The following is a 26,304-nucleotide window of genomic DNA, read 5'->3' as shown; positions in this document are numbered from 1 at the left end:
GTTCTTCAGAAATCTCTCAGATTTTGCACTATATGAGGTACATCAAAGATTTACAAGTGCTCCAATAGCGGCCAGAAGTGTCCACTACATGTATTCATGACTAATAAATTAGCATATTTGTTGAGAATCTTCTCTAGTTTTGAGATAAATTTTCTACGTATCGCCTGCAAACAAATAAATATTCTATTTTTACTCCGGAGTCACGGGTCTGCGCTACACGGTTGCAAACATATATATTCGTTTCTTGAAAACAACTATCCAAACAAATTAACGGAAGAAAATCTACTTGAAATTTTTTGCCTTATGAGACATAACGCCGTGTCGTTCGGTGAAGCCAAGGGATGTTTCGGAGGAAGATATCGCGCTCTTTTTCAGTGCCAAAGAGTAATCCAAGCACGCAGCGGCCTCCGTAGTCTAGAGGGAACGTTCCCACCTCATGACTCGTGGTACGCGGGTTCAAATACCCGGCGGAGGTAGTCGAATTTTTAAGGGCTGAAAAATTCAGGGAACAAGTCCTTCGGGAGGGACTTTAAGCTGTGTGTCCCGTGTCGTAACTTTACGGCGCGTAAAAGAACCTAATATCCCCAAAGGGGATCACTGAGCCAAATTCCAGGACGTTTCCCGCCCAACAATAGTCTCTAAGGCCTCTGATAGATGGGAAGGCATTATAGACACCGCTAAGCAAGTGGCCGAACTCGCTTGCTCGGCGGGACTGATGGTACGCACCATTTATCGGTAGGGTAAAGAGACTGGTAGAATATCATAGAGGGAAGCACAATAGATCAAACTGGTCGCGGTGCATGGGGAAACCCACCCTCTCTAAATAACTAACTAATCCAAGCACGCAGCAAGAAAGCCCTGCTTGCTGCATGTTTAATACTGGTTTCTTCTTTAGCTTACATTTTGACCCTGAAGATGGAGGCGATATGTCCTCCGAAACGATGGTTTACTTTCACTGGACTACACGTCGTAATATCACAGAAGACATTAATTTTCCTAGTCACACATGTGAGAACCTGAAATCTGAATATCTTTCTCGTTTAACTGTGGGAGGACATCCAGTGAGCATGTTACCGCTCAGTGAGCTGCTGTGAATCAAAGTAATCACATGTTTCTCACGCCTTGCTTAAAATTGTGTGAGAATAGCAATCCTATTTACAAGATTTATTTTGCATGTAAAATTTTACATGCCCACGGAACAGGTTTCTAACATTTATATGTTTCCACGTGAAATCTTTGCTTAATAACGTCTGGATTAGACTCTGAGAGCCGTGCAATAAACATAAACACAGAATCAGACAACTCTAACTCATTGAAACAATTCCATAGTTTGTAATAGTTATATGCCTACGCATCTTTATTATCAATTCCCTATTCTTACGTTGCCACTTATAATAAATGTCACTAAAGAATTTCCGACTGATGATCTCACAGATAATCTACAATTTCCTCCCCATTTACGAAAGAAAATAATTGACTTCCGTGTTCACAAGGACAGCCACCGACCCGTATTCTCGGACAGATGAATTCAGTCCACACTCTGTTACAATCCTTCTTTATGATGTTTTAATGTTTATTTTCCCTTCGTGCCTAGGTTTTATGGCCAAAATTTTAGTGTAATTTTCATCGCTCCCGTGTATGCTACATGTCTCGTCAATCTCGTCCTTCTGAATTTGTTCATTTTTATATTTGAGGTTATTATTATTATTGGAGGGGGTGGGTTTCCCCATGCACCGCGACCAGTTGTTGATCTATTGTACGTCCCCCTTTGATATTCTACCAGTCGCCATACCCTACCGGTACTGGTGCGTGCTATTAGCCCCGTTCAGCCAACAAGGTCGGCCTTCGGTACCTAATACTTCCCCCATCTACCAGAGGCATTTGAAACTGCTTGGGCGGGAAACTTTTTGCCTAATTTAGCTCAGAGGTCTCCTAGAGACATGAGGATCTTTTACGTGCCGTAAATCTACAACGCAGGACCCACGGCTTAAAGTCTCTCCCGGAGTACTTGTTCCCTGAATTTTTCCGCCCTTAAAAATTCCACGACCTCCGCCGGGTTTGAACCCGCGTATCTTGAGTCATGATGTGGGAACGTTACCTCTAGACTACGGAGGCCGCTTATATTTGAGGTTAGTTACAAATTATGAAAATCTTTATTACGTTACATTCTTCTTCCGTCTATGTCTTCTCTTGTCCGAGGTCCAGTTATTTCTGTTCACGTGATATTCCACGCTTACGACAGTAGGTAAAGTTTCACACCCGCATGAAAGAACTTGTGTAATTTAATCTTCATACTTTTAGATACTGGGCTGGAAGACAAAGGATTCGCCGAACTTAATCTACATCTCACTTCTTCGTGACGCAATTCTGGGCTGTTGCTACTTTCCCAGAGGGTTTCTTTTGGTTCATAACAGAATGATTTATTGGCTCTTTTAAATCATTCACTGAAGCTTCGGGTTTCGTAAAATACTGTGAATTTCTTGAGTAAGGACCATGTATTAACATGTCAAGAAGGGCTCTGCTCCATGACATTATTTATTTATTGGATTCTTCATATTTTTATTTTGCTCTGCATTCTGCTGGGAAGATATCAACATATACTTAGTTTTACCTGCATTTGTTTTAGACCAAACTCCTTCCATAGGCCGTGCCATAACTCAAGCGGTTAGTCCCTGGCTTCACACCGCGGCGGACCGGGTTCGATCCCGGGTCTGATCAAGTGGGATTTGTGGTGGACAAAGTGGCGCTAGGGCGGGTTTTCTCCGAGTACTTCGGTTTCCCCTTCCAATCTTCATTCCACCAAATTCTCCATCACCATAATAACCCGAGGCAGGTAGAATAAGCCAATCAGTGGCCGCCGTGCCGAGTGGACCAAGCTGGACTTCACCCCCCACTAATCGAATAAAAAACTCCTTACAAATATTTGGAACATTTTCTGATCTTTTCTGTGTAGTTTTGATGTTTTCCCTCTCAGTAAGTTAATACCATTAGAACTCATATTGATATTTTACGCGCAACTTCAATCCCTCCTACATAATGACGTATTGTACAAGGAAGACGAAAACTAACAGCCATGAAGGACATTTCCTTGCTTCAGATCATTCTGAACAGGAAACGTATCAGACAATTATGCATGACAGGAATCTAACCTTATAATAAGTTAAACATTAGACCCGTAAGCAGAATCTCTGTACAGACTATACGAGTTCCTACGCAAACAAAACAACCGGGAATACTGTCCTGACTTTTGGAGGTTTTGTGTCGGCTATGAGCAACGTATTTCACTATTCTTTCTTCGTATTCCTTTATTGAACACTACGTGCCATCTTCAGGTTTACAAGTTTTTATGGTTAAATTCGCTTAGTGGGGGGGTCGAGTCCAACTGGGTCCACTCGGCACGGCGGCCACTGATTGGCCTATTGTAGCCTGCCCCGGGTGATTATGATGATGGAGAATTTGGTGGAATGAAGATTGGCAAGGGAAACCGAAGTTGTTTTTATGGTTAATGATGCTGTTGCTCACTGCAATGCAGTTTTCTTTCCTCTTATTGTAGTTGCCTCTGGTTATTTTGGTTATGTGTGATAAAATCAGTTTTATTTGGGTGTCCTTGGGTTGTACATGGTTGCTTTTCTGGACTGTGTGATGCACATATGCATATTCAGTTATTGTATATATGTTACTCGCCGTTTTGTTTGGTTTGTTGCTTGTGGCTGCCTTGAATATTCTCGCCGGGGCGGGAATTGTATTGTTTGTGAATATGCACACCCCTGATTTAGGGCGTGACTTTGCTGGGCAGATGGAGCTACGTCCTTGAAGTTGCTTCATCCTGTCCCGGAAAGATGGCCTCGCTGCCCACCTATCTTGATGGTCTGTAGCCGCTTTTATTACCCACCGATCGTTATGCTTACGTGAGAATGTTTAAAGGTAACGTAGCGTTAAAGTGCATCCAAACGGTCTTTATAGACTGCTAAAAATAACCACCATCAGCCTCATTTGTTCCGCTGCAATTTGTCAGATACATTTGATGGCCAATAACGGCATTCCTTTATTGATTGATGCACTGTAATTTATTCGTCCCGCAGTGCTGATGACCTTGTCATGACGTAAATTATGCACCTCAAACCGTGTTTAACCGACGTAAAGTGTCGTTTCCACGCTGAACATTCCCAGCAAGCCTTTCAGTTTTATTGTATTGGATTTCAGTGTCTTATGTTTATTTTCTAATTTCCTTATGGCTTATTTAACTGCGCTGACAATAATTCAGTCTATACTGCACCGAATGATAATCTGATAAATGAGTAATGAATTGGACAGGATGTGGAAGGAACAGGTGATATCTTAAGTTGAAGTGTTATTCCTCAACTTGCGTGGAAGGATTGAGACAAACCGCGAAAAATCTCTGTCAAGATAACTGGTCTTTGTAGACATTTTTAAGCTTGTATATGGTTTTATCCTGAAGATGGAGGCAAAAAGTTGGTACTGAACATTGATAGCCATCTACGAAACTACATGGTGTCATTTCCAAGAAGACCACGATGCGAAGGAAGTGACAGGAACACAGAACACCTTGTCCTCTGAGACACGACGCTGTGTAGGCCGTTGAAAGTCAACTAACTTCACTTTCAACTGACTACACGACTTTATATCCCAGAAGATAGGACTCGTATTCACCGCCATGAGACCTTAAAATTCTACATGACCGGGATAGTTTTATAAACCGATGTGTCCGGTTTCGAATCCATCTGCCAGATTCATTCTCCAAACGTGTTCACGTTTTTGGAGAAGAATGCCGATGAGCAGATAGTGAGAGGCAGTTCAGAACTGGGTGAACTGGGATACATTCTTCTTCCATAAACGTAAGTAACTACACAAGCAGGATCGCACTCAAACCGGTTTGATCCGTCATTTTTTTCGAATGATTTGTTTCTTTCAAGAATGCTATTAGAACAGCCATTGCTGTAGATGCCTTTCCAGTTCATTCCTCTTTTAATTGAAAATAAATAAGCACGATTACTCTGCACCAAGTAAGTGGTTAGTTATCACGACCTAACAATGGATTACTTCACAGCATATGTTGCAATATAAGTGTAATCCACATCGCTTCCTTTGTGTTGTGAGTCCAATTCTATTGCTAAGCTATCGATAATGTAAAAATCGCAGATTTCAAGGTGACTAAATTTGATAAAATCTCGGAATTTAAGTTGTGTCGGTTGGTTGAAAATTACCTACGTTTCAGGGACCATCATCATACCTAGTAGTGAAAAAGTTGGTCCTTGAAACGTCGGCAGTTAATAACCAATTGACGCTGCTGACAGCCCGAGAAGATTTCATCAGCTTTCCACAATGGAGTATCAGCTCCATGGAACAATGGTAGTCGTTTAGGTTATTGTGATGTTCCCCTACACGTAGCACATCCGAAGTCTCATCACCGTGCTCTGGGTTGTGAGTCTGTGTAGATTGGTGAAAGCCCACGGACGATTCGGAGGAAAGTACTGCCTCCGTCTTCAGTGTCGAAGAGTAACTGAAGCAAGAATGCAGCAACAAGGAGGCAAGTCACCGCTGTGAGAAACTCAGATATGAAATATTTGTGAAATAAATATTTTGAGGAGTGTAAAATTGAAACTTGGCTTTCATGCTAAGATTTTTTTTTTTTCGTTTTGGATTTGATAGAGATGCCTAACAAATTGTTGTAACGAGGAATGTAATATCTGTTGTTATGAACATACAAATTCGTCTTCTATGGCGGCAGCGCAACAATTTAAGGCAATAATGGGCAAATTTAATGTGGGATGTGGAGACCTACTTACTATAAAATATGTTCTTCACAAAAATAAAAAGAAATAACAAAGTGATATTAATACAACTGTAAGACTAGGAATCTGTGCAAAAGGAAATTACGTGCTCAGAATTCCGTTCTAGGTGATCAAATGGAAGATGTTAAATTGGGCAGAATATTTACCACGCACGGAAATAGTGAGAAATTGGCCAAAAGTATAATATGAAAGACTTAAAGGAAGTCGTTGATAGAAGAGAAATATTACTAAGGTTCTGAAATAATAACTGCCTGCTACTGTGGGCTGGAATTGCGATAGGTACCATTGGTAGATCTCTTAAACACTGTAATAAACTTTGCGCTCTATAGGAGCCGGGAAAATATTTTGAGCCCCTCAGGAACTTTCACCTCCTCAAGTATACGTCATGGAAATAAGTACAATACTTCTGCTGCTAATGATGTCGAAGAAGATGATTAAGACAATTTAGACACAATGATTACACCTGTACCTACTATTCTGGGCGACAGTTCAACGAGTGTTATTCTGTGTTAGAGTTGAGGTTTTACTATGGCGAGTTTGTGTCCTCTTCTGGATTGTGACAGTTGTCAGTAAGGAAGGCGGATACCCACATACCAGATTACACACCGTCATGGCTCAGGGTACCAAATATTGAAGTGATCTTATGGTTCCTTTTCGGAAATAATTCAATTCCTCTGGAGTATTTGTATTAATTTCCAATTTTTTTGTTCCTATAAGAATATTCTTTATTTACAATTCTTCATAATTTATAATTCTCGCTGAATATTGCTATAACGATCCTACCAAGAAAGATGAGAGGGTAGGACATGTAACGCGGATGGAAGAGAATCCTTTATAGAAAAGACGAAGAAAAGAGGCCACTAGGAATTCCTAGACGTAAGTGGGAGGATAATATTAAAATGACTCTCAAGGAAATAGGATGGCAGAATGTGGAGCAGATAGACCTGTTTTTATGTAAAGAGCAGCGGTGGTATCTTGTGAAAACATTGATGAACTGTGAGAATTTCTGACTCGCTCAATAACTATAAGCTTCTCAAGCGGTACGTGCTAAATTGAGTTAGGCAGGAATTGTCTTGTCTTTGGTAAACGTTTTTATATTACGAGAAAAACATTCGGGTTAAAGGATTTATGTATGATATTTTTTACAAATTACTTCATTCAGTTTAACATGAAAATACATTCTATGGAACATTGTATAGGCACAGTGCAGATAAGAGTTTATATATGTGAGCGCCACATTTCTGCTGAAGGGAGTGATGGGATGTAGTAACCATGAAATATCGCGCACGTACATTGGTGCATGTGACGCAGCATTCACACTCACTGTGCGCACACAGAGAAGTCCGTGACAGAGAAGGAATCTTTCCGCTTCATGGAGGTGCTGAAACTAATGCGATTGTCATGAGCGTAGAGGATGATGCAAGGAAGAAGAATTATTTGCCATATCCAGAAGGTGTGTAAGAAGATGAACTGCCATAAGAAGGGCCTGCGTCATACCCAGTGGAATAACTTCCATATCCAGTGTTCGATCCTCCGTGAGCTCCATAACTGGAGCCACCGCTGTAGTGGGGTGACGGTGCTCCATAGTGAGAAGAAGGGTTGTACGAACTTCCGGTGGGGTAATGAGCTTCGCCTTCATATCTGACGTGGGCGCGGTAGCCATTCTTCCAGTCAGCGATGTACGTGACGATTTGTGTGCGTCCGTCCGGAAGTTGGACGCGGTATTCTCCTTGGATCGTGTTTCCGTCACTGGTCTCATGTCTGTTGTAATCATTACCTGATGCATAGTCTCGTACTGCGTATCCGAACTTGTAAGACTTAGGCTGGAACAGGAGTAAAAAGTACAGTTTTATAGAGTATTAGATGTAGTAAAATTCGGGTTGAAACAAGTGTAGAACATCTTACCAGAATTAATGTAAATTGTATTGAAAGAGTAGTGGAATAATGAGTGAATGTACAAGGGGTGGGCCTTCTCGGCCCTTGCACTGCGACCTACAGTGATCTACTGTGTTTCACAAGAGGAGTGGAAACTGCAAGCTTGTAGAGTAGGTGAACATGCACAATGGGCTGAAACAAGATCAGAAAATGCAGCCTAAGGCTGGGTATCGATTGCGCGAGGCTACCGCGCGCAGCTGTTCGTGGGCGGAAAATTCGTTCTTTTGTTTACCGTGCTCCTGTCCAGCATCGAAGCGCGACAGACGCGTGGGGCTGTTGATCGACGCTGTTCCACACTTCTCGCGAGATCACCATGAACACTGCACGTGCAGCGGCTGCCTTTATGTTAATGTTCAACATTAGCGAAGAAAATATATTATTAATGTACGTATCAGCATAATTACAGATAATACCAGTGGTAGACTAGCAATTTAATAAATATATTCGTACCAGAACCAGTTATGTGAGACTTCTTAATTCGGTACTGTTCTCTTCTGTGTGAAGCCAATAAAGTTGTCATTTTCTTCTTTAAATCCTGAACTGGCATTTTCATTTCGACATCTATGTCCTTCCATGCGCCCTCGCGTATAACTTATTACGGTAATTAGCACTTTTTGAATTCTACAGTACCTCTTTAGATTTATAAGTTGTAAGAGAGGTAGACGCTTTTCATTCTCCATTTTGCCGCGAAAGAAATACCGGAAAGCTACAAGACCGTCTCAACCGAAAGAGCACAGCGCACTGAAATCCCTTTGCCGCGGGACAAAGAACGGCTCCGATTTGGCTCGACACGCTCCAAGTTCGCGCGGGGCAATGTTCGTTCTGCCGAGCACAGCAATATGGTACAGACTTTGCGAGGCAAAGCAACGAACATTGCCGCGCGCAAACGATATCCGGCTTAACAGGTTATCATAATTAGCATGATTTGGACTGAACTTGTAGTAGAAAGTGCAGGCTTATTGCATAGCAGGAATTTACTACACGGACATTGAGAAGAGCAGAAAGTACAGACTAACTGCTTGTGTGCAACATAGTTGACGGAACTTGTCCTGAAAGAACAGAAGACAAGTGCAGGCGGACTGGTGTGACGGGAACTGCGACAAAAGTAAAAATTGTAGGCTTGATGCGTAGAAGGTTACTCACACTGCGAAGTGCTTAAAAGTGCAGATTTATAACGTAGCGGAACTGGTATAGCTTGAATTTAGGTGGATTAAACAAGAGTAGGAAAGTGGACGCCACAATACAGAGTTACTACGAACGATTCATTCCTTTTCAAAACACTAAATTTTCCAAAGTATTGCACATACAAATATGATTGATACATGAAAGGAACCGCAAACTCATGAAGTTTGCATCGTCATACACCAATTGGCAGCATGAATGCAGTGCCTCACAAAATGGTGACGAAGCTGGAACAGAGTTTCTGTGTGCTGGATTATGCGCGATGTTCGTCTGTTATTGCAGTGCAGCGTGCATGCAGAGCAGATCATAGAAAAGAACCACCATGTAAACAGAGCACTCTGTGGTAGTATCGGCAGTTTAAGGATACGGATTGTCTGTGTAAACGGAAAAGCACGGGGCGACCAATGTAGTGTTTTGAAATGGAATGAATCTTTTATAGTAATCCTGTATGACCGAACTGGTACACTCTGATGGCAACATATCACATAATACTGGAAGAAGTTCACGCATCCGTGACCACCAGTTCTCTCTGACTTTCAAACCAGTTTCAATCAACTTTTTGCTCTTACAAAATTCATACGGACGTGACTAGGAATATCGACCACAATAAAATAAGTTTCACAGCAAAAATTTTTTGATTCAGAGAGTTTCCCCGAATTGTTTGAAATAGCTCGGGTCGAATTGAAGTATGACTTTGGGCGTCGAATTGCAAAAAAATTTTGCAGACAGTGTTCATTATATATGTTATTATCCCAGCATTTACATTGATGGATTGAGTATTCCCCGAAAAAACATCGTCCACAATAGCTGCCGATTTCCGAGCCAAATATCAAACACGTTTCTTCTCTAATACAAAATATTAGAACTGAACACCTAAATTCAACTTTGTATATAAAAATAGATAAACGTAAGAATTATTTATGTATATGTGACTACCAGTGAGTTAATTCATGCCAGAAATATTATATTTTGCTCTGTGTTGCGGAATAATTCATTTTACAAAATTCGAGTCCCACAATTTTCAGGAATCGAAACACTCCACTATCAGATATGTTTTACCTGTGAGACCGTACTAATTTTGACCATACGTGTACTCATCACTTGCGCATCTCTAAGGGTAGCTGTTGAATTTGTGATAATGTACTGAATCTACTGTCGTGTGAAAATAATCATTTAACTCAATGCAGTGCCGAGGTTAGGACTGGTGCAGTTATACGTCCACACTTCTATGTGTCTTCATTAAACACAAGGATATTTTTACCTTTATATTTCCTGTGTTTAAGAGTCAGTACTCTGACAGAAATGCACATTTATTAGAGGATGAAATATTCCCCTTTCATCTTGCTCAATGCGAAGATTTGCGATGCTATTCAAAACAATACGCGCAATCGAATTCTAAATATTATTTAATAAGTTCTCATTATGCTTAAAAGGGTGGCCCCATATTTTCATCAATTTAAAATTAAATTTATATACAAGAGAGAAGTACAACACTCATTCTTGGAAGCATGAAGAAGAAGAAATCTGGATTTATCTAGAGAGTAGCTGCAGTTGTTAGTACAACTGCCGTAAGGTATTTGTACTGGGTCTGACATGAGTAGCTTCCCTTGGCTTTAACAGTCAGAAAATTCATTTGAAATATGAAGTTCCTCTACTTCTAAATCTCTCCATGGATCTAGAGCCCTTTTGGACCTGGCCGCTAAATGTCTTATTCCATACACATTCGGCATGACTCCCTGGACGAGGGATCAGCCAGTCGCAAGGCCGCTACCTACACACAGAACAACACACACAAACACATAATAAACTCACACAGACATCCATGCCTTGAGTGAGATTCGAACCCACGATTCTAGTGTTCGAGCGGGCGAAGGCCGTTCATGCCTTATGCCACGCGAAGGCTGTCATCGGCTGTACTCGTAAATACTGTTTAAAAATTTAGTTCCTACCTCAGAGTAATCACACTATATCTCCATTGTAAAGACCAGCCAATTCAAACTCTTTAGGGAAATAATCACTGCTTCTATTGTGAGAAACGTCAAAAAGACATGTTCACACGGCGGGAAGAAAGCGGAGTTATCCTAATGTCAATGTGTGTGGCGTATAGTAACCAGTATGCTTTAAAGCGGAAACCAGACTATAAGACTCTAGTGAATCTACCATGCTCTAAGACGTTCTGAAAACATGACCTTTTAGCCATAGAAGTACGTGCATCAAGCAGTTTTACAAGCTACTCTGTTTATGTTGTGTCTCAATTTATATCACTGTGATTAGTGGCTATTATAGCTTAGAAAATCAACATTTTGTGTGCTGCATTTGAGGTTCTAACAGCAGTGACTATGAAGAGTACTGCCTTTTCATTTTCACGGCGTTAGGAGAGTAGTAATCTTCAGTATTGTGAGTGTTGGCATGTTATACACAACATTTAAATTCTTCTAAAGGGTCCTGACGATGGTGGATGACACCCAGAATTACTGGGTTTTGGGACTTTTTCCATCGTCCGGAATCCTAGGTAATACAAGACACGACGTTTCGGAAACTTGATCTGTTACTGTTTTCAGGTGAGAAAGGGAGACACCTACTTAGTTGGACCCCTTGTGATTGAGATTAGCTCTTTCTAAGGGGCCCAACTAAGTAGGTGTCTTCCTTTCTCACCTGAAGATGGAAACAGATCCAGTTTCTGAAACGTCGTGTCCTCTATTATCTACAATTCCGGACAATCGGAAAGTCCAAAACCCAGTAATTCTATGTACGTAAATGCTTGTTTACGAGTGCATTTGTACGTATCTACGCGGAAAATGCTTCTATGTACTCGTAGCGTTTTATCTCTTGTACTGAGAGGTGGACTTGATTTACACGTCATTCATTGCAAAATCTTTGTAAGAGTCGTATGCAATAAATTCTGAAACTCATAATTAAAAAAAATAAACTGAAAATATTTTATCTCATTTCTAAAGGAGTAAGTATAAACTTTGTCGTAGGCCTACTTTGTGCAACTTTGTCTTTTGTACTAAATAAAATAAATCGAGATATAAGCATATAAAGAATGAAGCTGTTATCATTGGCTTTGAATTACAAATGATTTATAAACTAATATTACAAAGAACCAGTCATAATATAAAATCTTGTTACGAATAAACCCCACGTTAACACATTTTTAAGTTACAACCTACAATACCCTAATACATTTAAATTAATAGACATAATTATATATTTTATCTTGTGTACTATAGACATGACATGTAATAACACATTGCAAATGGATTTGACGAGTGCAAAGGAATTACTCTATGCAATTAATTAATCTCTTTCTTTATTTGTAAAGGTTAATAAATTTTTGAACGAAACATGTCGTCATTTGAAAAATAAGCACATTAATTGATTATAACTGATATATTATAAATGAATAATGTGTAGAAGGCTAATTAAGGCCTGATAATGTTAATATTCTACTCAACACTCGACTATCCTGTATGTATATATATCATCCGCCCGGTGACGTGAGCAGTACTTTCTATTTCACTGTCGAGCTTGACGTGAAGGTCATGTACTGGCATTATGATAGTTCACTGGAAACATAGGACGGTATTCTTTGGAATTGTTTATAAAGCACTGTCTCAGATGTGCCGTGGCCAGAATCGTAAGTTCCAACTTTGTTTAAGCAAATGCACTGAATATATCAGTTGAGCTTGCGCAGCGATTTCATTTAAACTTGTAATGTACATCACAGTTATAGCACTGGTCCCAAGTTACGAAATACAGCAAGTTTTTTTAGGTATTTACCAAATAATGCGTCATTACTCTGGAGTTCAGATTTCGGAATTTATTTTTCTAACCTCACATTTAATTTTAAAATGATCTGTAATTATTATTAATGGAAATGTATTCTAACGTGGATTTCATATTCGGAATCAATATCTGTCGGCTGCTGAGAATGAGATTATATAATGCTAATTTTGATTGACAGACAAGTGCATGTGATGCAGAAGGTGTTTGTATTTAGTGTTTTCAAGTACTGCACTTTCATATGCGAGTAGGGGCTGTGCTTAACATTGACACTTGAGGGTCACGTCGTTTTGCAAGTCTCTGTTGTAGTACTGATACATTTACAAGGATGTTCTTGCCAGAAAGTTTTGTGTAGTGTTGTTAATAAATGGTCAGCATGCCTTCGCATTATTCTAATTAACAAAGTTCGATACATAAATTGATACTTGGTTTAATTTTTATATTTAATTTTCAACTTTATTATCATGCAGCAACCCTTGATCCAACTACAGACATCAATATTGTGGATGTCAATTGGTCACTTTTACTCGAACCTGAGACCGGCCATTCTGAATGGGAGTTTCCCAGTCCCATCTGGAAGATACTGGGATAATACGGTACCCCAAATTAGAACTCGGACCCTTCTTCGAATTTCTTTGCAAGTCATTATTTACCAGTCATAGTATCATTCCTCGATGGGATGGTATGGATTGGATAGATCTGGCTCAGGATAGGACCAGTGGAGGGCTCTTGTGAACACGGTGATGAACCTTCGGGTTCCATAAAATGCTGGGAAATTCTTGAGTAGCTGCAGAATTGGCGGCTCCTCAAGAAGGGCTCAGCGCCATGAGTAAGTAAGTAAGTAAGTAAGTATCATTCCACACTGCATGATCTGAGCTACTGGCAACGTCATAAATAAGTCCAAAAGAACAAAACAAACAGTGATTTTCGTGAAATTTATTATTGTAACCATGCCACTAATACTCTCCTGCTCTAAAATGCAAAGTTATCCCTCTGCTTAATCAAGTGATCATTAAGCACTGAGGACGGACGGAATGCGGTAGTGTAGTTGGCTGAGGCACTATGTTACGAGCCGGAAGATCGCAGGTTCGATTCCCGACGAGTTTATTAGATTTTTTCAATTGATCCAACACTTCCAGTTGCACTGTGGACCTGTGGTCGACTCAGCATCTAACATAAATGAGTACAATGAATCTTCCTGAAGGTAAAGGGCTGCCGGCGCGTAAGTCTGAGAACTTCACTGATGTCTGTGAACCAATTGTCTAGAAAATGTGGGAGCCTCAACGTCTCACAATCCTATGGGCCTCCACAGCCTGATACAGGGATAGCTTTACATTTTAAAGCACTGAGGACGAAAGGGAGAGTGGATGTATTGCACCATTCTTGACCTTGGCGCTAGATGAAAGAGAGTGGTCGGCTTCATAACTCGGCCGCTTTAACTCCAGATAAATTGCCTTCAGAACGCACTGGATAGGAAGTTGGCTGGGCTCCAGAGCCGGGCTGGGCGCTGTAGAGCAGAGAAAAATAATTCCTTGCCCTTATCAGGATTCAAACCCTCATTGTGCAGTCCTAGCCCTTTGCTGTACCAACTGCGCTTTCCGGCTACCATACCGTTGTACATGTAAGTGATAAAGAATGTACCAAACCTTGAATACGTGTGAGGGAGTGAACATTCGCGAATTCTTAATCTCAACTTATGCTTCAACTGTTTTACCAGCGTTCAAGAGTTCCCATTGAATAGATCGACACGTTTATAGGATGGCTGAACGTCAAATGTGAGACAGTAGAAGCTCTGAAGTGAGCTGGTACGCTTAGGAATACCTGATTACCTGATCATAATAGCCTCCATGTCCACTCGAGCTGTAACCTGCCCCAGTATATGTAGACCCCCCGCTGTAACCGCCGCCGCCATATGGAGCACCTACAACGGGCGGGCCGTAAGATGATCCTGTTGGAACACCGTACCCTCCTGATTGATCCAGATGGCCTCCTCGGACAGCTGCCACCAAAAGGAAAGCACCCATAACCTGACACAAAGACACTCAAAAGAGGACAGATGCTTAGGAAATGAGAGAAACAAATTTACTGCCCGATAGTAACTTGTTTCCCTTCTCCGAAATATATTGCACGTCACAAATTCACACACATGAATACATTATATAAGAAAGTGGTTGTAAAATTTGTCTTAGAGAAATAGGATGTGGTGATATGGACTGAATTAATCCGGTTCAGATTAGGGACCCGTAGAGAGCTCTTGTGCGCACGGTAGCGAACCTTCGTGTTGAGTGGCTAATCGACTAGTCCTATTTATTGAGTTCAACTGAGTACCATATTTATCTGAGGACAGAGGCAGAATCCGGTATCCGAAACGTTGTTTGAAATAAAAGCTGGACAGTGGATAATGTTCAAAATGTTAATATAATTGTATATCCTGTAAACGCGATCGCTCTATGAATAAATGATGTGGCACCGGAAATTAGAATAGGTGACACACATAGTAATCACTGCTTTATAAAGAATATTTTTAACTGACAGAACATTCATACTTCGAAGTTAGTGCTAATAATCACTTGGTTGTCTGAGAAATGCAGTTGAATCTTTCTCGGCTCTCCTTGCAAGCAGCTTCCTGCGTTTAGTGTTCTGCTAGAACGCTGAGATAAGACGAAGTGTCGAGAACATTACGGCCTATCCGGAAACTCATTCAATTCCGACGTTCCGAGAGCATGAGATGTGAGTGAGACAAGAAAGAGCAGAGGGTGGAAAGCTGAGCTCCAAAGTTAACCGATATTATCAAGAGTAGCTACACCAAGGACACTGTGCTTACACGATGATCAAGACTCCACGCATTTGGCTGCAAAGCATATTTATTCCTTGAATTTAAATGAAAGGAAATGTCCTATAGTATATTTTCTTGAATTTCGTTTTAAATTGCGTCCTTTGTTGAACTTCCACAGTGAAATAAACTTACGATTCCATATTGGTTAATACTAATTCCATATAGCAGATTTCTTCTTTAGAAACTAATAGTTACTCAGCTAGTTAAGAAATTGCTATCCTGTAACTGCATTCCCAAGTGTCCGCTCCTGCTCTCAAACAATACGCCAGATGATTCTAACTTAAATCCTTGCACCATATTTCTCGAAGATCCAGTGTAATATTTCCCTCCCATCTATGTGATAATTTATTTTCAGGTTTTAAAACTGTGTTGTTTCTTTTGTCTCATGAGTAGGCATATTTCATGTTTGGAGCATATCATTCTAATAACACTTCAAGCAGAATAGCAACTGTGAAGCACCTTACTATGCAGCTTCCTCCATCCTTGCTTCACTCTCCCTCTTACTCCCTAATGTTCTCCTAAGCACCATCTTCTTGAGCAAGCTTTATCTCTGTCCTTCCATTAATGTGACTGATCAAGTTTCACACATAGAAACAAGAAGTACGATTCACACCTAATACTGTGGCACATTTGCTACGCGAAAAGAAAAACTGTTGAGCCACAGAAAAGCCGTTTCTAAGTAATACACGATAGCAACAATAGAACAACGGGTTTATGCAACCCCCTTCTAGGCAACGGCTCGGTAAACACATTTCCGCGCAGGCGCAATGACTTCACATTCCAAAAGTGCTTTAGCTATCTCGTGACGTGTTTTCTGTGTAATCTGCGTTACGCAAGAGTATAACTGTGTTTTCTGCTTTTGTCCGTGCCTCTATAGCACGAATCCGCTTGCAGTTAAGAATAGTTTTTAGTTGAGTTCCGAGGTTCCGGAGTGAATGGACAAGAAATGGCAAGAAGACTTCATAGTGATTTGAAGTTATAGTTTCTCTGTTCAGATCTGTTGTCAGGAGACGACTAGAGAAGACGGAGAATTCTAGTGGCTGTGTAACGGTGAACTGGAAAATGTGTAAATCAGCGATAGCCCTGATGTAAGTGTGATTAAGAGAACTTGTAACAGAAGTGCCACATTTTGAAATGATATAAATATAAATTCTGTGAACTAATATTATGAATAAAGTCATTATTTATGTGATGTGTCATGCCCTTCAACAATCTATCGGAGAAATAAGAGCTGAAACCTAAAATGAATAGACAGACAAATCACGGAAGCGAGTTAATTAATGCTATGATGCATTTCCTTTATACGAATTATAGTTTTCACGTCACATTGGAATTAGTTAGGCTCAGTTAACGAAAGCATTTGTTAATGTGTTATGATCCCTAGGAGGAGGCATAATTAGTTGAAAGTATTTTCAAGTTTAATTCACAGTCCACGTTAAACGAGTAAGAACTGACAACTCTTTGTGATAACACTGGTCTTTTGCTGTTGAAGCGTACCGTTCTATCTCGGGGTGAATTTGACTCCATCGAAATTAACACTTCTAGAGAAGCCGCAAGTTGTACAGCTGCTCAAGAACTTCCCAATGTTTTATGGAACCCAAAGGTTCATTACCGTGATCACAAAAATAATTCACTAGTCCCTATCCTGAGTCAGAATAATCCAACCTGCACCACCTCATCCTAATCTGTCTAATATATATTTTAATATTATTTACCCACGTCTTGTCTTCCTAGTGGTCTCTTTCTTTCTGGCTTTCCCACCAAAACCGTAAATGCATTCCTCTTCTCCCCATTCGTGTTACATGCCCTACTCATCTTATCCACCTTGACTTGATGATTCTAATTATACTTTGAGAAGAGTACAAGCTATGAAGCTCCTCATTATGTATGGTAGTTTCCTCCAACGTCATGTCACTTCATCTCTCTTCGGTCTAGATGTTCTCCTTAATACCCTCTTCTCAAACGCCCTCAATTCAGTTCCACTAAATCTAACTTATATGTTGATATTTCTTTCGCAACTGTCATGAACGAATCTATTCTATACACACTTCTCATATTCCACGTATCAAATCTCACATCCATTTCCTTTAGCTTAGATCGCTTATCCCAAAAAAATCGTCCAAACCGTAGGCCTTTTGTGAAATTTCATAACAAGCTTATTTTTTTTATAGTGTGGAGTTGTGTAACCCCACGCCCAACCACAAAAATGGAGTACCACAAATTGTCGGCTGTCCGCGACTGCTTGTCCAATATATTCGCAGCTACCCTACGCATCTATGGGGCGTCTTCTCAATACGCAACCTGAGGGCGCGCCATGCCCTTGTCGCACGAGGCGCACTTAATGCGGCAGGATGAACTTAATTTAGTTAGTTGCAGAACACAGAGTTAAATTGCGCAAGGCATGTTGCAATATTGTCATAGTGTGCAGGAAACACGCTATCTTTCAGCTGCGTCTTAACCTTAAACTTGAACACGTGGCGTAGATGTACATTTCTTCTTAACACGCAACTCCATTCCACGAGCGAAGGTTGTTTACGGAACAATGCTGCACGTGATACACAATTTTTCCCTTACCCAAATCTAAGAAAAGAAACTTAATGTTTGTTTATAATATGCAACAAATTATCGAAATGCTTACGGACATAAATGTGTAGAACTGCAGAAATTCGTTGCTTACGAGCATCTACCAGGAGTTGTCAGCTTTAACATAACTTTATCTGTACAAAATGAGTTTAATCTCTTCATTCTGTGTTTCGTTAAAGAGCAGCGGAACTCTGTCCCAGAAAGCTTTGTGGACTTTACTTGTTATATATGTCTTTTTTCCGTTATAATGTTTCATCTACAGAAATAGCGAATTGATTCTTATGATTATGTTTGGGTTGGGACCCATAGCAATTAAAGTTGTAGGACTAGTTACGCTTTGATTAACATTACTTCAGCGTAACCCTAATGCCTATATTGTATGCAGCACGCATCGAACTTCATGCATTTCTCTTCTAATATGTCTTATAATAGAATTCTTATAGACTACGCTACACGAGATAAAATGCATGACACTCACTGTTATCCATAGTATTTTTAAACAATTATCAATATAGTACTTTCATGTGGCTCAGGATAGGGACCAGTGGGGAGTTCTTGTGAACAGGGCAAATGAACATTTGGGTTTCATAATATGCCCTAAATTTTTAGACTAATTAAGCCGCTGCTATTTAAAAAAAAAGACAACTCTATATGTGACTAACTAACTGAACTAACTGTATAGATCTTGCCCCTTCTTGAAAGCCTCCAACCGTACAGCTGCTCAAGAATGTCCCAAAACTTTATGGGAAGCAAAAGTTTATTGTCCTGCTAACAAGAGCTCTCCACTGGCCCCTATCCTGAACCAGCTCAATCCATTCATACCGCCCCATCCTCCCTCCCTAAGATACATTATGATATTAGACTCCCATCTTCGTCTAGGCAGAAGGCAGAACTTTTCATGAAAGACAGGAATTACTAGGCGACCTAGTTAGTTAGTTTAGTTATGCATTGTAGAACGCGAAAACTGAGTCGATTTAAAACTTTATATTTGTATCGGCAGGGACGAATTTCAAGGTCTATGCGTTTAACAGCATATCAACGCATGCAGAAAATCCGGAAACCCTACTGCCCCATTTTTGTAATGAAGTGAGGTAATTACTTAGTAAACTCCTTCCTAGTTGACGGATTTGATATGGGGGTAGTATGGGATGCACCATCCATATTGCTTATCCAGATGAATATTTTATCATATACGTAATACGGGACCGCCTCTGTGGTGTAGTGGTCAGGGTTCCTGGTTACACATCCAGAGGTCCCGAGTTTGATTCCCAGCATTACCAGATTTTCTGAGAAGTAGTGGGTCTGGAACGGGGTCCATTCAGCCTCGTGAGAATAATTGAGTAACTATTTCAAGGAAATGGCGGCTTCGGTCTAGAAAACCGAAATTAACGGCCGTGAGGATCCGTTGCGCTGACTACGTGTCACCCCCTATCCTCAAAAGTTGGCACTAACTCCGCCGACAAGCGGCAGTCACTCGGTAGGTATAGTTCGCTTGTGGACTATAGGCCACGGAGTTTTTATACGTAGTACGGGGAAGTACTGTGATTGTGGAGAAATCGATCAGAAACGCTCGTCATTGGATCACACACAGAGAAAGGTGGATCCGGCTCACACACTTCCTTCAAGATCCATTCCACTACAATCTCCCCTTGCAACCCTTTGTCTAAGTTGTCCCTTAACGTCAACTATCCGCTAAATATTCGTTTGGATTTTTCATTGCCTCTCTGCTAGCTACATGTCCTGCCCATCTCACCTTCCTAGGTTTCAACGTCCCAATAATATTACATCAGGAGCAAAGATTGGGGTAGTCCTTATTATGCAGACTCCACATGTTCTGTTTAACTTCCTGTTTGATCCAAACTATGCCTGTACACTATAAGGCATAAATATTAGTTATTTATGTCCTATTCTGCTTGCTCTTTTTTATAGTCTTAAGATCTGAAATAAAGGAATCTCTCATGAGTTCATCCTGGAACTTGTTGGTTCAAGTTACATTCGGAGTTTCCAGAAAACTTGATATGACAAAACTGGGTCTGTTCCCATGGAGAACAAGACGATCTGGTCAACAGAGAAACGTGGGACAGTGTTTCTTCTTACCGAACATCCCAGCACAACGCACATAGTTGTATGGACGAGAACTCTAACTGTTTAACAATAGCGAAGTGGTTGAAGAGAAACTTCTACATGACTGCCGTGGCTACGTGCGTTCCATTGAATTCAACGCCTAAACGTGGGAGACTCACATCTGTGGGCCAAAAGCACAAGCGATCCCACAACGTGACGACAGAGTGTAGTGAGAAGAGAAATGTACACAGTGTTTGGCTCGAAAACCAGAAGAAAGAGACCACTGGGAAGTCCTAGACATGGTTGGGAGAGTAATATTAAAATTGATCTTAGAGAAATAGGAATGGGCGACGTGGACTGGATTTCTCTAGCTCAGTGTAGGAACCGGTGGAGGGTTCTTTAAACTTATTAATGAATCTTCCTCTTATGTAGGAAATTCTTGAATAGTTGAACAACTGTGGGTTTTTCAATCACTCAGTTCCATGAAGATTGTTAGTTCAAGGGTAACTTAATTTTATTTTGTACGAAAGTTTGAAAATAGTATTGAGACTGACGATTACTGTCCTACATTACGTGACGCCGTGTAATCTGGTAGATATTTATTGTCATTCCGGAGGAATGTATTGCCTCAAACTTCAGAGTTCAAGGGTGAATATGGAAGTTGTGCTATCGTACGAAATTTCGGAGAACACCTACCAGACTATACGGCTTCACATCCCAGACGATAGTAATCTTCATACTTCCTGCTGTGAGAATCTTATAATCTTACAACGTTCTGAGATGTGATGCCGTGTAGTCTGGTGGATATGACTAATATTTCAGAGGCACGTACTGTCTGCTTCTCTAGGGTCGCAGAATGGGATGGAGGGTATGCAGGCTTCTGCGAAACGTCGGTGAACATACACCAGATAGCACGGAGCCTCATCCCTGAAGATTGTAATCATGGCATGTGAACCTCATATTTCACAACGTTCATATTACACTTATTACCATTACGGAATGGTTGGAGTGCGTGTAAATATGGACTCCAAAAGGGAACTGAGGCACCCAGTTTTATTAAGACATGATTTTGTCTTATAGTTCTGAATTTTTAACATCTTTTAAAGTTAACATATGTTTTTGAAATTTTAAGGCCTCTGAATAGAGGAATGGGCCTGTAGCACGAATCCGTAAGTTGGAAGAACTTCCAATACAATGGTAAGAATCACGCTTTCTTCATTGTAATTTGATGTAAACCATATTCAAAACTCAGTCAGTCACAAGTTACAGAATATGAGGTCTATACGTCTATGAATATATCACTTTCTTCAAGGATGGGCAATTTTTGACGAAAGAAAATGCAAACGGACTTCCGGGGTTGAGATTCAAAACGTGCTTTTTATTTGCATGTGAAATCTGTACGCGTTATTTATAATCGTCGACCAACGAAAACAACTTCATGGTTATTCTGCATTGAGCCAATCAATACATAAGCCCACACCAACATTACACATTCCGAATTTTGTTTCTGACTGTGTTCCTCAATATAAATTACTTATTTTGTTAAATTCCAAAGGTGCAGTCCGTGATTTCTTTTCACTTTTGTATTAACAGGTGGGAAATGTAATTTAAATGTATAAGCTTCAACAATGTTTATGATGGAGAAAATTTAATTTGTATTCCTATATGAAGATTGCTTTCGAAATTATTCGACGTTATTATCTGTTTTACAGGAAATAAAGCTGTACTTTACAGATACCAGCAACTGTTTTCCAAGCAAAATTTTCGATTCTGCAGGAAATACACGTACAAGCTATATTCGTAGATATGCTTGTGTTTATAGGCATAGGAAACTGAATGAACTGTTTAGAGATTCAAATTATGCTAAATATTATATATTAATCCGGTTTGTACCTCACAGGAAACACATTACTCCTCCCCTGCAAAGACCCTACCGGTTAATGCTCTTTAGGGAAACGATCGCTGTTTACTTGGAAAACCATACGAAACAAATTGTAACCGCACCATCGAAATCCACCCTCCCCTTTTTTAAGGAGCTAATAGAGTTTAATAATAAGAAATTGCGAAGAAATAAAATTGTAATTAAGACCTACTGTAAGAACAATGAATAGGCGATGAGCAGATAGACCAAACTTGCGCGGACAAGGACATCTGCTAGTCCTTGCGTCCAAGCATTTGGTGTTATTTTCCAAAAGGGAGGAAAGCGATACTTCAAGAAACCCCACTGAGATTCTTTAGAAATGTAGAAATAGCACTACAGCGGCAAGGCACTCTGAGAATTCGAGAAGTGACAGTTTCTACCAGCCGTAAGTCAAATGTAGGAGTTCCATGAGATCATTAGCGACCCATCATAAGTTGCATCGCTGTCAATTTCGTCGTTTGGTCTTTTAGGGCGAAAGTCCCTTAAAAATAGTCTGTCATTGGCCGGAACCAAAATTAAGGCAACTCCCCTCATTTTAATCAGCCTATCAGGAAAATTAGGAGAAGAGGAGAGTAGTCATATAAAACTCAGTTAGGACCTCTGGCTCGGCAGAGAGTTCAGTCTAAGATTTTAGTCGTCTATCAACTTTTGAACTTGGCGGAGACAAACCCCGCATCACTCGCGCTAGAAGATAATTCTAAGAAGTCCAGAATATTTGCTCTCATAACGACTCATAGCTTAATCAACAAGAGCGCAGCACAAAGGAATTTGGCGAGCTGATCGAGTGCACTTTAGTGGAGGTGTAACACCCGCGGCTAGTCAGCCGAAACTAAATCAGCTTGTGAGGATTTACACAGCCAAGTGTCGTTAGGAAGTAAGCTATCCTTCGCCGCTCGAACCATACTCGCTAAGTGTGTAGTCAGTCACGTGACCAATAGCTATTTCACAGAGTGCCTAAGTCCAGGGTGCATTGTGTTCATCAGAGGTGTTTCATACTCACTTGTCCGAGCCTGGCCCGTATTAGACCTGAAGAAAGACTCATCTCCACTAGCTAGTCAAACCCACTATCAGCTTTCACATGCTCACCCCTTCACCACTTACTATCGATTGTAAACAGCCTCTAGCTGGTTGTTGGCCCCCATATTATCGGATCCAGTCCTGAAATCCAACCACTAATAATCTCAACTTAAGGAAGAAGCGGTGGAGCCGGATAAAATCGAAACCAGCTACGACCTAGTAAATTCAGCAGCGGCAACACAAGGTAGGACAGCGTAAAAGTGGTCATCGGAGCAGAGGGGCCGATCGCCCTCGACTCCCACTCCCTGCACTACTATGCAGACGGAGCCGCAGGCGGAAGGAAGAAGGGACGGTTATAGAGAGAGGTGGGAAGTAGTGTCACTGTCGCAGAACGTGTAGGCAAACGGTTACGAAATATATACATATACACTCTGAGTGTAGAATGCAGATTTAATCTAGGTTAAAGCAGGTAAATACAAAATGAAATCCAAGTCTTTCGGAAGCTTAAGATATTACTGTATAATTTCATTTATTTCCTTATTTAAAGAGGCCCATAAAATGAACCACATTTAACCGATGTCGAAATTACCTTACAAAGATTACTCCACATCACTATACTCAATGCTTACTATTGACATCGGAGAGGACGGTCAACTTCTATTTGTGCCTTAAGCATTTACGAGAGATTCATCACACCGAGTTTGATCCTGACTTAATCCGTAGCTTTGGCGCTGTTACTAGAGAATATTACGGAAGTTTTACAACTAATAAGTGTGTTTATTGTGTTTTATGTTTTCTGAAATTCACATGAAGATACTAAACTTGTTGAAGTTTCATGAAAATTAGGGAGCACATTTCACTGATTGTGTACGAAATTGTATTAACTTGACAATATTTAATACAGATTTCTGACAGCGAATACCTTCGCAGTGGATTTACAGGTTTTTGGAGTTTAAAAGAAAACGAAAACACGGCCACAACGCAACATACGTTCATTTATACAGACGCTGCTTAAAAATAAAAACAAAATCACGTAATACTTCGAATTTGTGCGGCCGTAACCAAGAGTCTTAATGTGGAGGATAAGGTAAATCAAGCAATATTCCAAGAAGATATTTTTCTTCCAAAATATCGTCTCAAACGACTGTCCTCATTCTCTTGGCTAATCAAGAATAGACACAACTTCAACATACAGTAACACATTGACACATGTTTCTTATTATCGTTAAGTTTGAATTGCAATATTGTTATGCATACCATAAACTCTGAGTGTCAGCTTCTGTTTAAGCAGATTTTGTTACATTTACTGCTCTAAAATGCGTTTTGTGGTCTGTGTTTCTTTTTCAGTAATCTGTGTTAAGCGTGATGCTATACTTAGACCTACCTTACTGTACTCCATGCTTGAGTTTCTCTGTTGTCCTGCGAAGCCAAAATGTGATCTGACTTAAAACGAGAGTTTCCTTTTCTTTTTATACATACGTGTCTTGTCCAAGTTTCACTGCTATATTCATTTCGGAGGAGACACATGAAAGATCTGTTCCTATTGTTTGGGCGGGAAAAGGAGAAATGTTCTGATGCATAACGAAGAAGAGAGAGGGAAGGAAAGAGTAGAAAGAGACGGAGAGTGTAAATACTCGTAGAGAGACTAAGATGTACTTAATTTGTTAAATTGCATTACGGCATCTTACAGTTTCGCTCACACCAGTGGCTAGCCCCTCTTCTCATTAGTGAAGATATACGTAGGAATCTGGCTTAGATTAGCGACCGTCGCTATAGTTCCTTGTTTACGAGGAAACAATATTTTACTCTGTTGCTTCGTTATGTCATTTTCTACTGATTATCGCTGGTAATTTACAACGAGTAAGTAAACATATCTGCAGTGATTCACGTGATGTTTATATCAGCGCACCAGAATGTAGGGTAAAATAACCTTCAACATTTTCAGTCCATTGCCAAATTTTGTAGCTGTAATTCATCAGTTCCTGTCAAACTCTGAACTTAACGTAATATGGACTTGGCTCATCCTGGCCCGTCACACTAGAAATAGCACGAAATGACTCGCAACACAGTCCAGTGTGATTAATTAATAGAAGTTGTGTTTAAATTTTTCATTTTCCTTAACATATTTCTGTCGGATTGACCATCTTCAGAAGAACGCCATCAACATAGTGGTTTCCTAAATATTGATTGCGTCCTTTCGATCATCGTCAATCCGACCGAAACATGTTAAGGAAAAAAGGAAAAATTTAATTGCAACTTCTATTAATCACACTGGAGAGTGTTGTGAGTCATTTTATGTTAACGTAATATAACTAGGCATTTATGTGCCTGTCAGTTTTGACAGAATCTAAACTTCACACATAATTAATAGGCCCTGCCTATTGTCATCAGTTCCTGCCAACATTTCATCTTCACGTAATGTGAATGGGCTCCACGTGTTATGTAATCTAATATCGTCGTACTATGACCAGGGGGTTCAGCATGTGTAACACGACCCTCAGCTAGGCCCACTCATCCTAGAAACTTCTTGCTCTAAGATGCATGTTAGTGTTATCATCTCTTCTCGTTTTCAGGCAAGTTAATATTTCCTAGGAGCTAATACCCCCCTCCCCCAATGCATCCCTCGTCTCTTCCGTCATAGGCACTTGTTCAAACTACCAAAGCTTCCCAGCCTTCACTGTCCTGTATGACTCGAGGAGTTCACCCTTATGCAATATGCTGAATTTCTAGCTTGTTTCATACGTCACAGGTCCAATATTTTCATGGTCATTTTGTTTTCGAAAACTTGCAAAATATCCTTCCTTTAATATGCGAGAGACCGATCACAGTGGCCAAGCGGTCTAAGGCATCAAATATCTTCGCCCGCTTGAACACTGGGATCGTGTGTTCGAATTCCGTTCAAGGCATGAATGTCTGCGTTTACTCTGTATTTGTGTTATGTAGAGGTCTTGCGACGGGCTGGTCCCCAGTCCAAGAGGTCCTACCGACTGTCTTAGATTAAGAAAATGATTTGAAACGAATCAATATGAATAGAAGAGGAAGCAGAAGAAGAAGAATGTATAAGATCACTTTTTTGCACATATATGAAACAGCTCCTAAAATTATTATTTGCATTATAATTAACGCTTTGTTAAATATTGATTCGGTTCGGTAATAAAGGTCGTCAC

General features: G+C 40.3%; 1 protein-coding gene across 1 annotated transcript; it reads right to left on the bottom strand.

Annotated features, from left to right (window-relative positions):
• Nucleotides 1–6,924: 6,924 nt before the first annotated feature.
• Nucleotides 6,925–24,666, bottom strand: LOC111865263 (pro-resilin). Its single transcript, XM_023853159.2, has 3 exons — nucleotides 24,522–24,666; nucleotides 14,546–14,743; nucleotides 6,925–7,636 (listed from the first exon to the last, which is right to left on the bottom strand). Exons 1-3 carry the CDS (start codon nucleotides 24,534–24,536, stop codon nucleotides 7,247–7,249), a joined length of 603 nt encoding a protein of 200 aa, XP_023708927.1. The 5' UTR covers nucleotides 24,537–24,666; the 3' UTR covers nucleotides 6,925–7,246.
• Between the last annotated feature and the right edge of the window lie 1,638 nt (nucleotides 24,667–26,304).

Source organism: Cryptotermes secundus, unplaced genomic scaffold (genome assembly GCF_002891405.2).
Source record: "Cryptotermes secundus unplaced genomic scaffold, Csec_1.0 scaffold1058, whole genome shotgun sequence".
In the NCBI taxonomy this organism is placed as follows: domain Eukaryota; kingdom Metazoa; phylum Arthropoda; class Insecta; order Blattodea; family Kalotermitidae; genus Cryptotermes; species Cryptotermes secundus.
The sequence above is the reverse complement of the archived record's forward strand: the minus strand, read 5'-3'. Positions and strand labels throughout refer to the sequence as shown.

Bases quoted from the DNA above. Each gene is read 5' to 3' on its own strand.
- LOC111865263 (XM_023853159.2), bottom strand. The intron at 7,637-14,545 runs GTAATCAGGTAT...CTCCTGTTCCAG, and splicing joins ATGGAGGCTATTATGATCAG to CCTAAGTCTTACAAGTTCGG.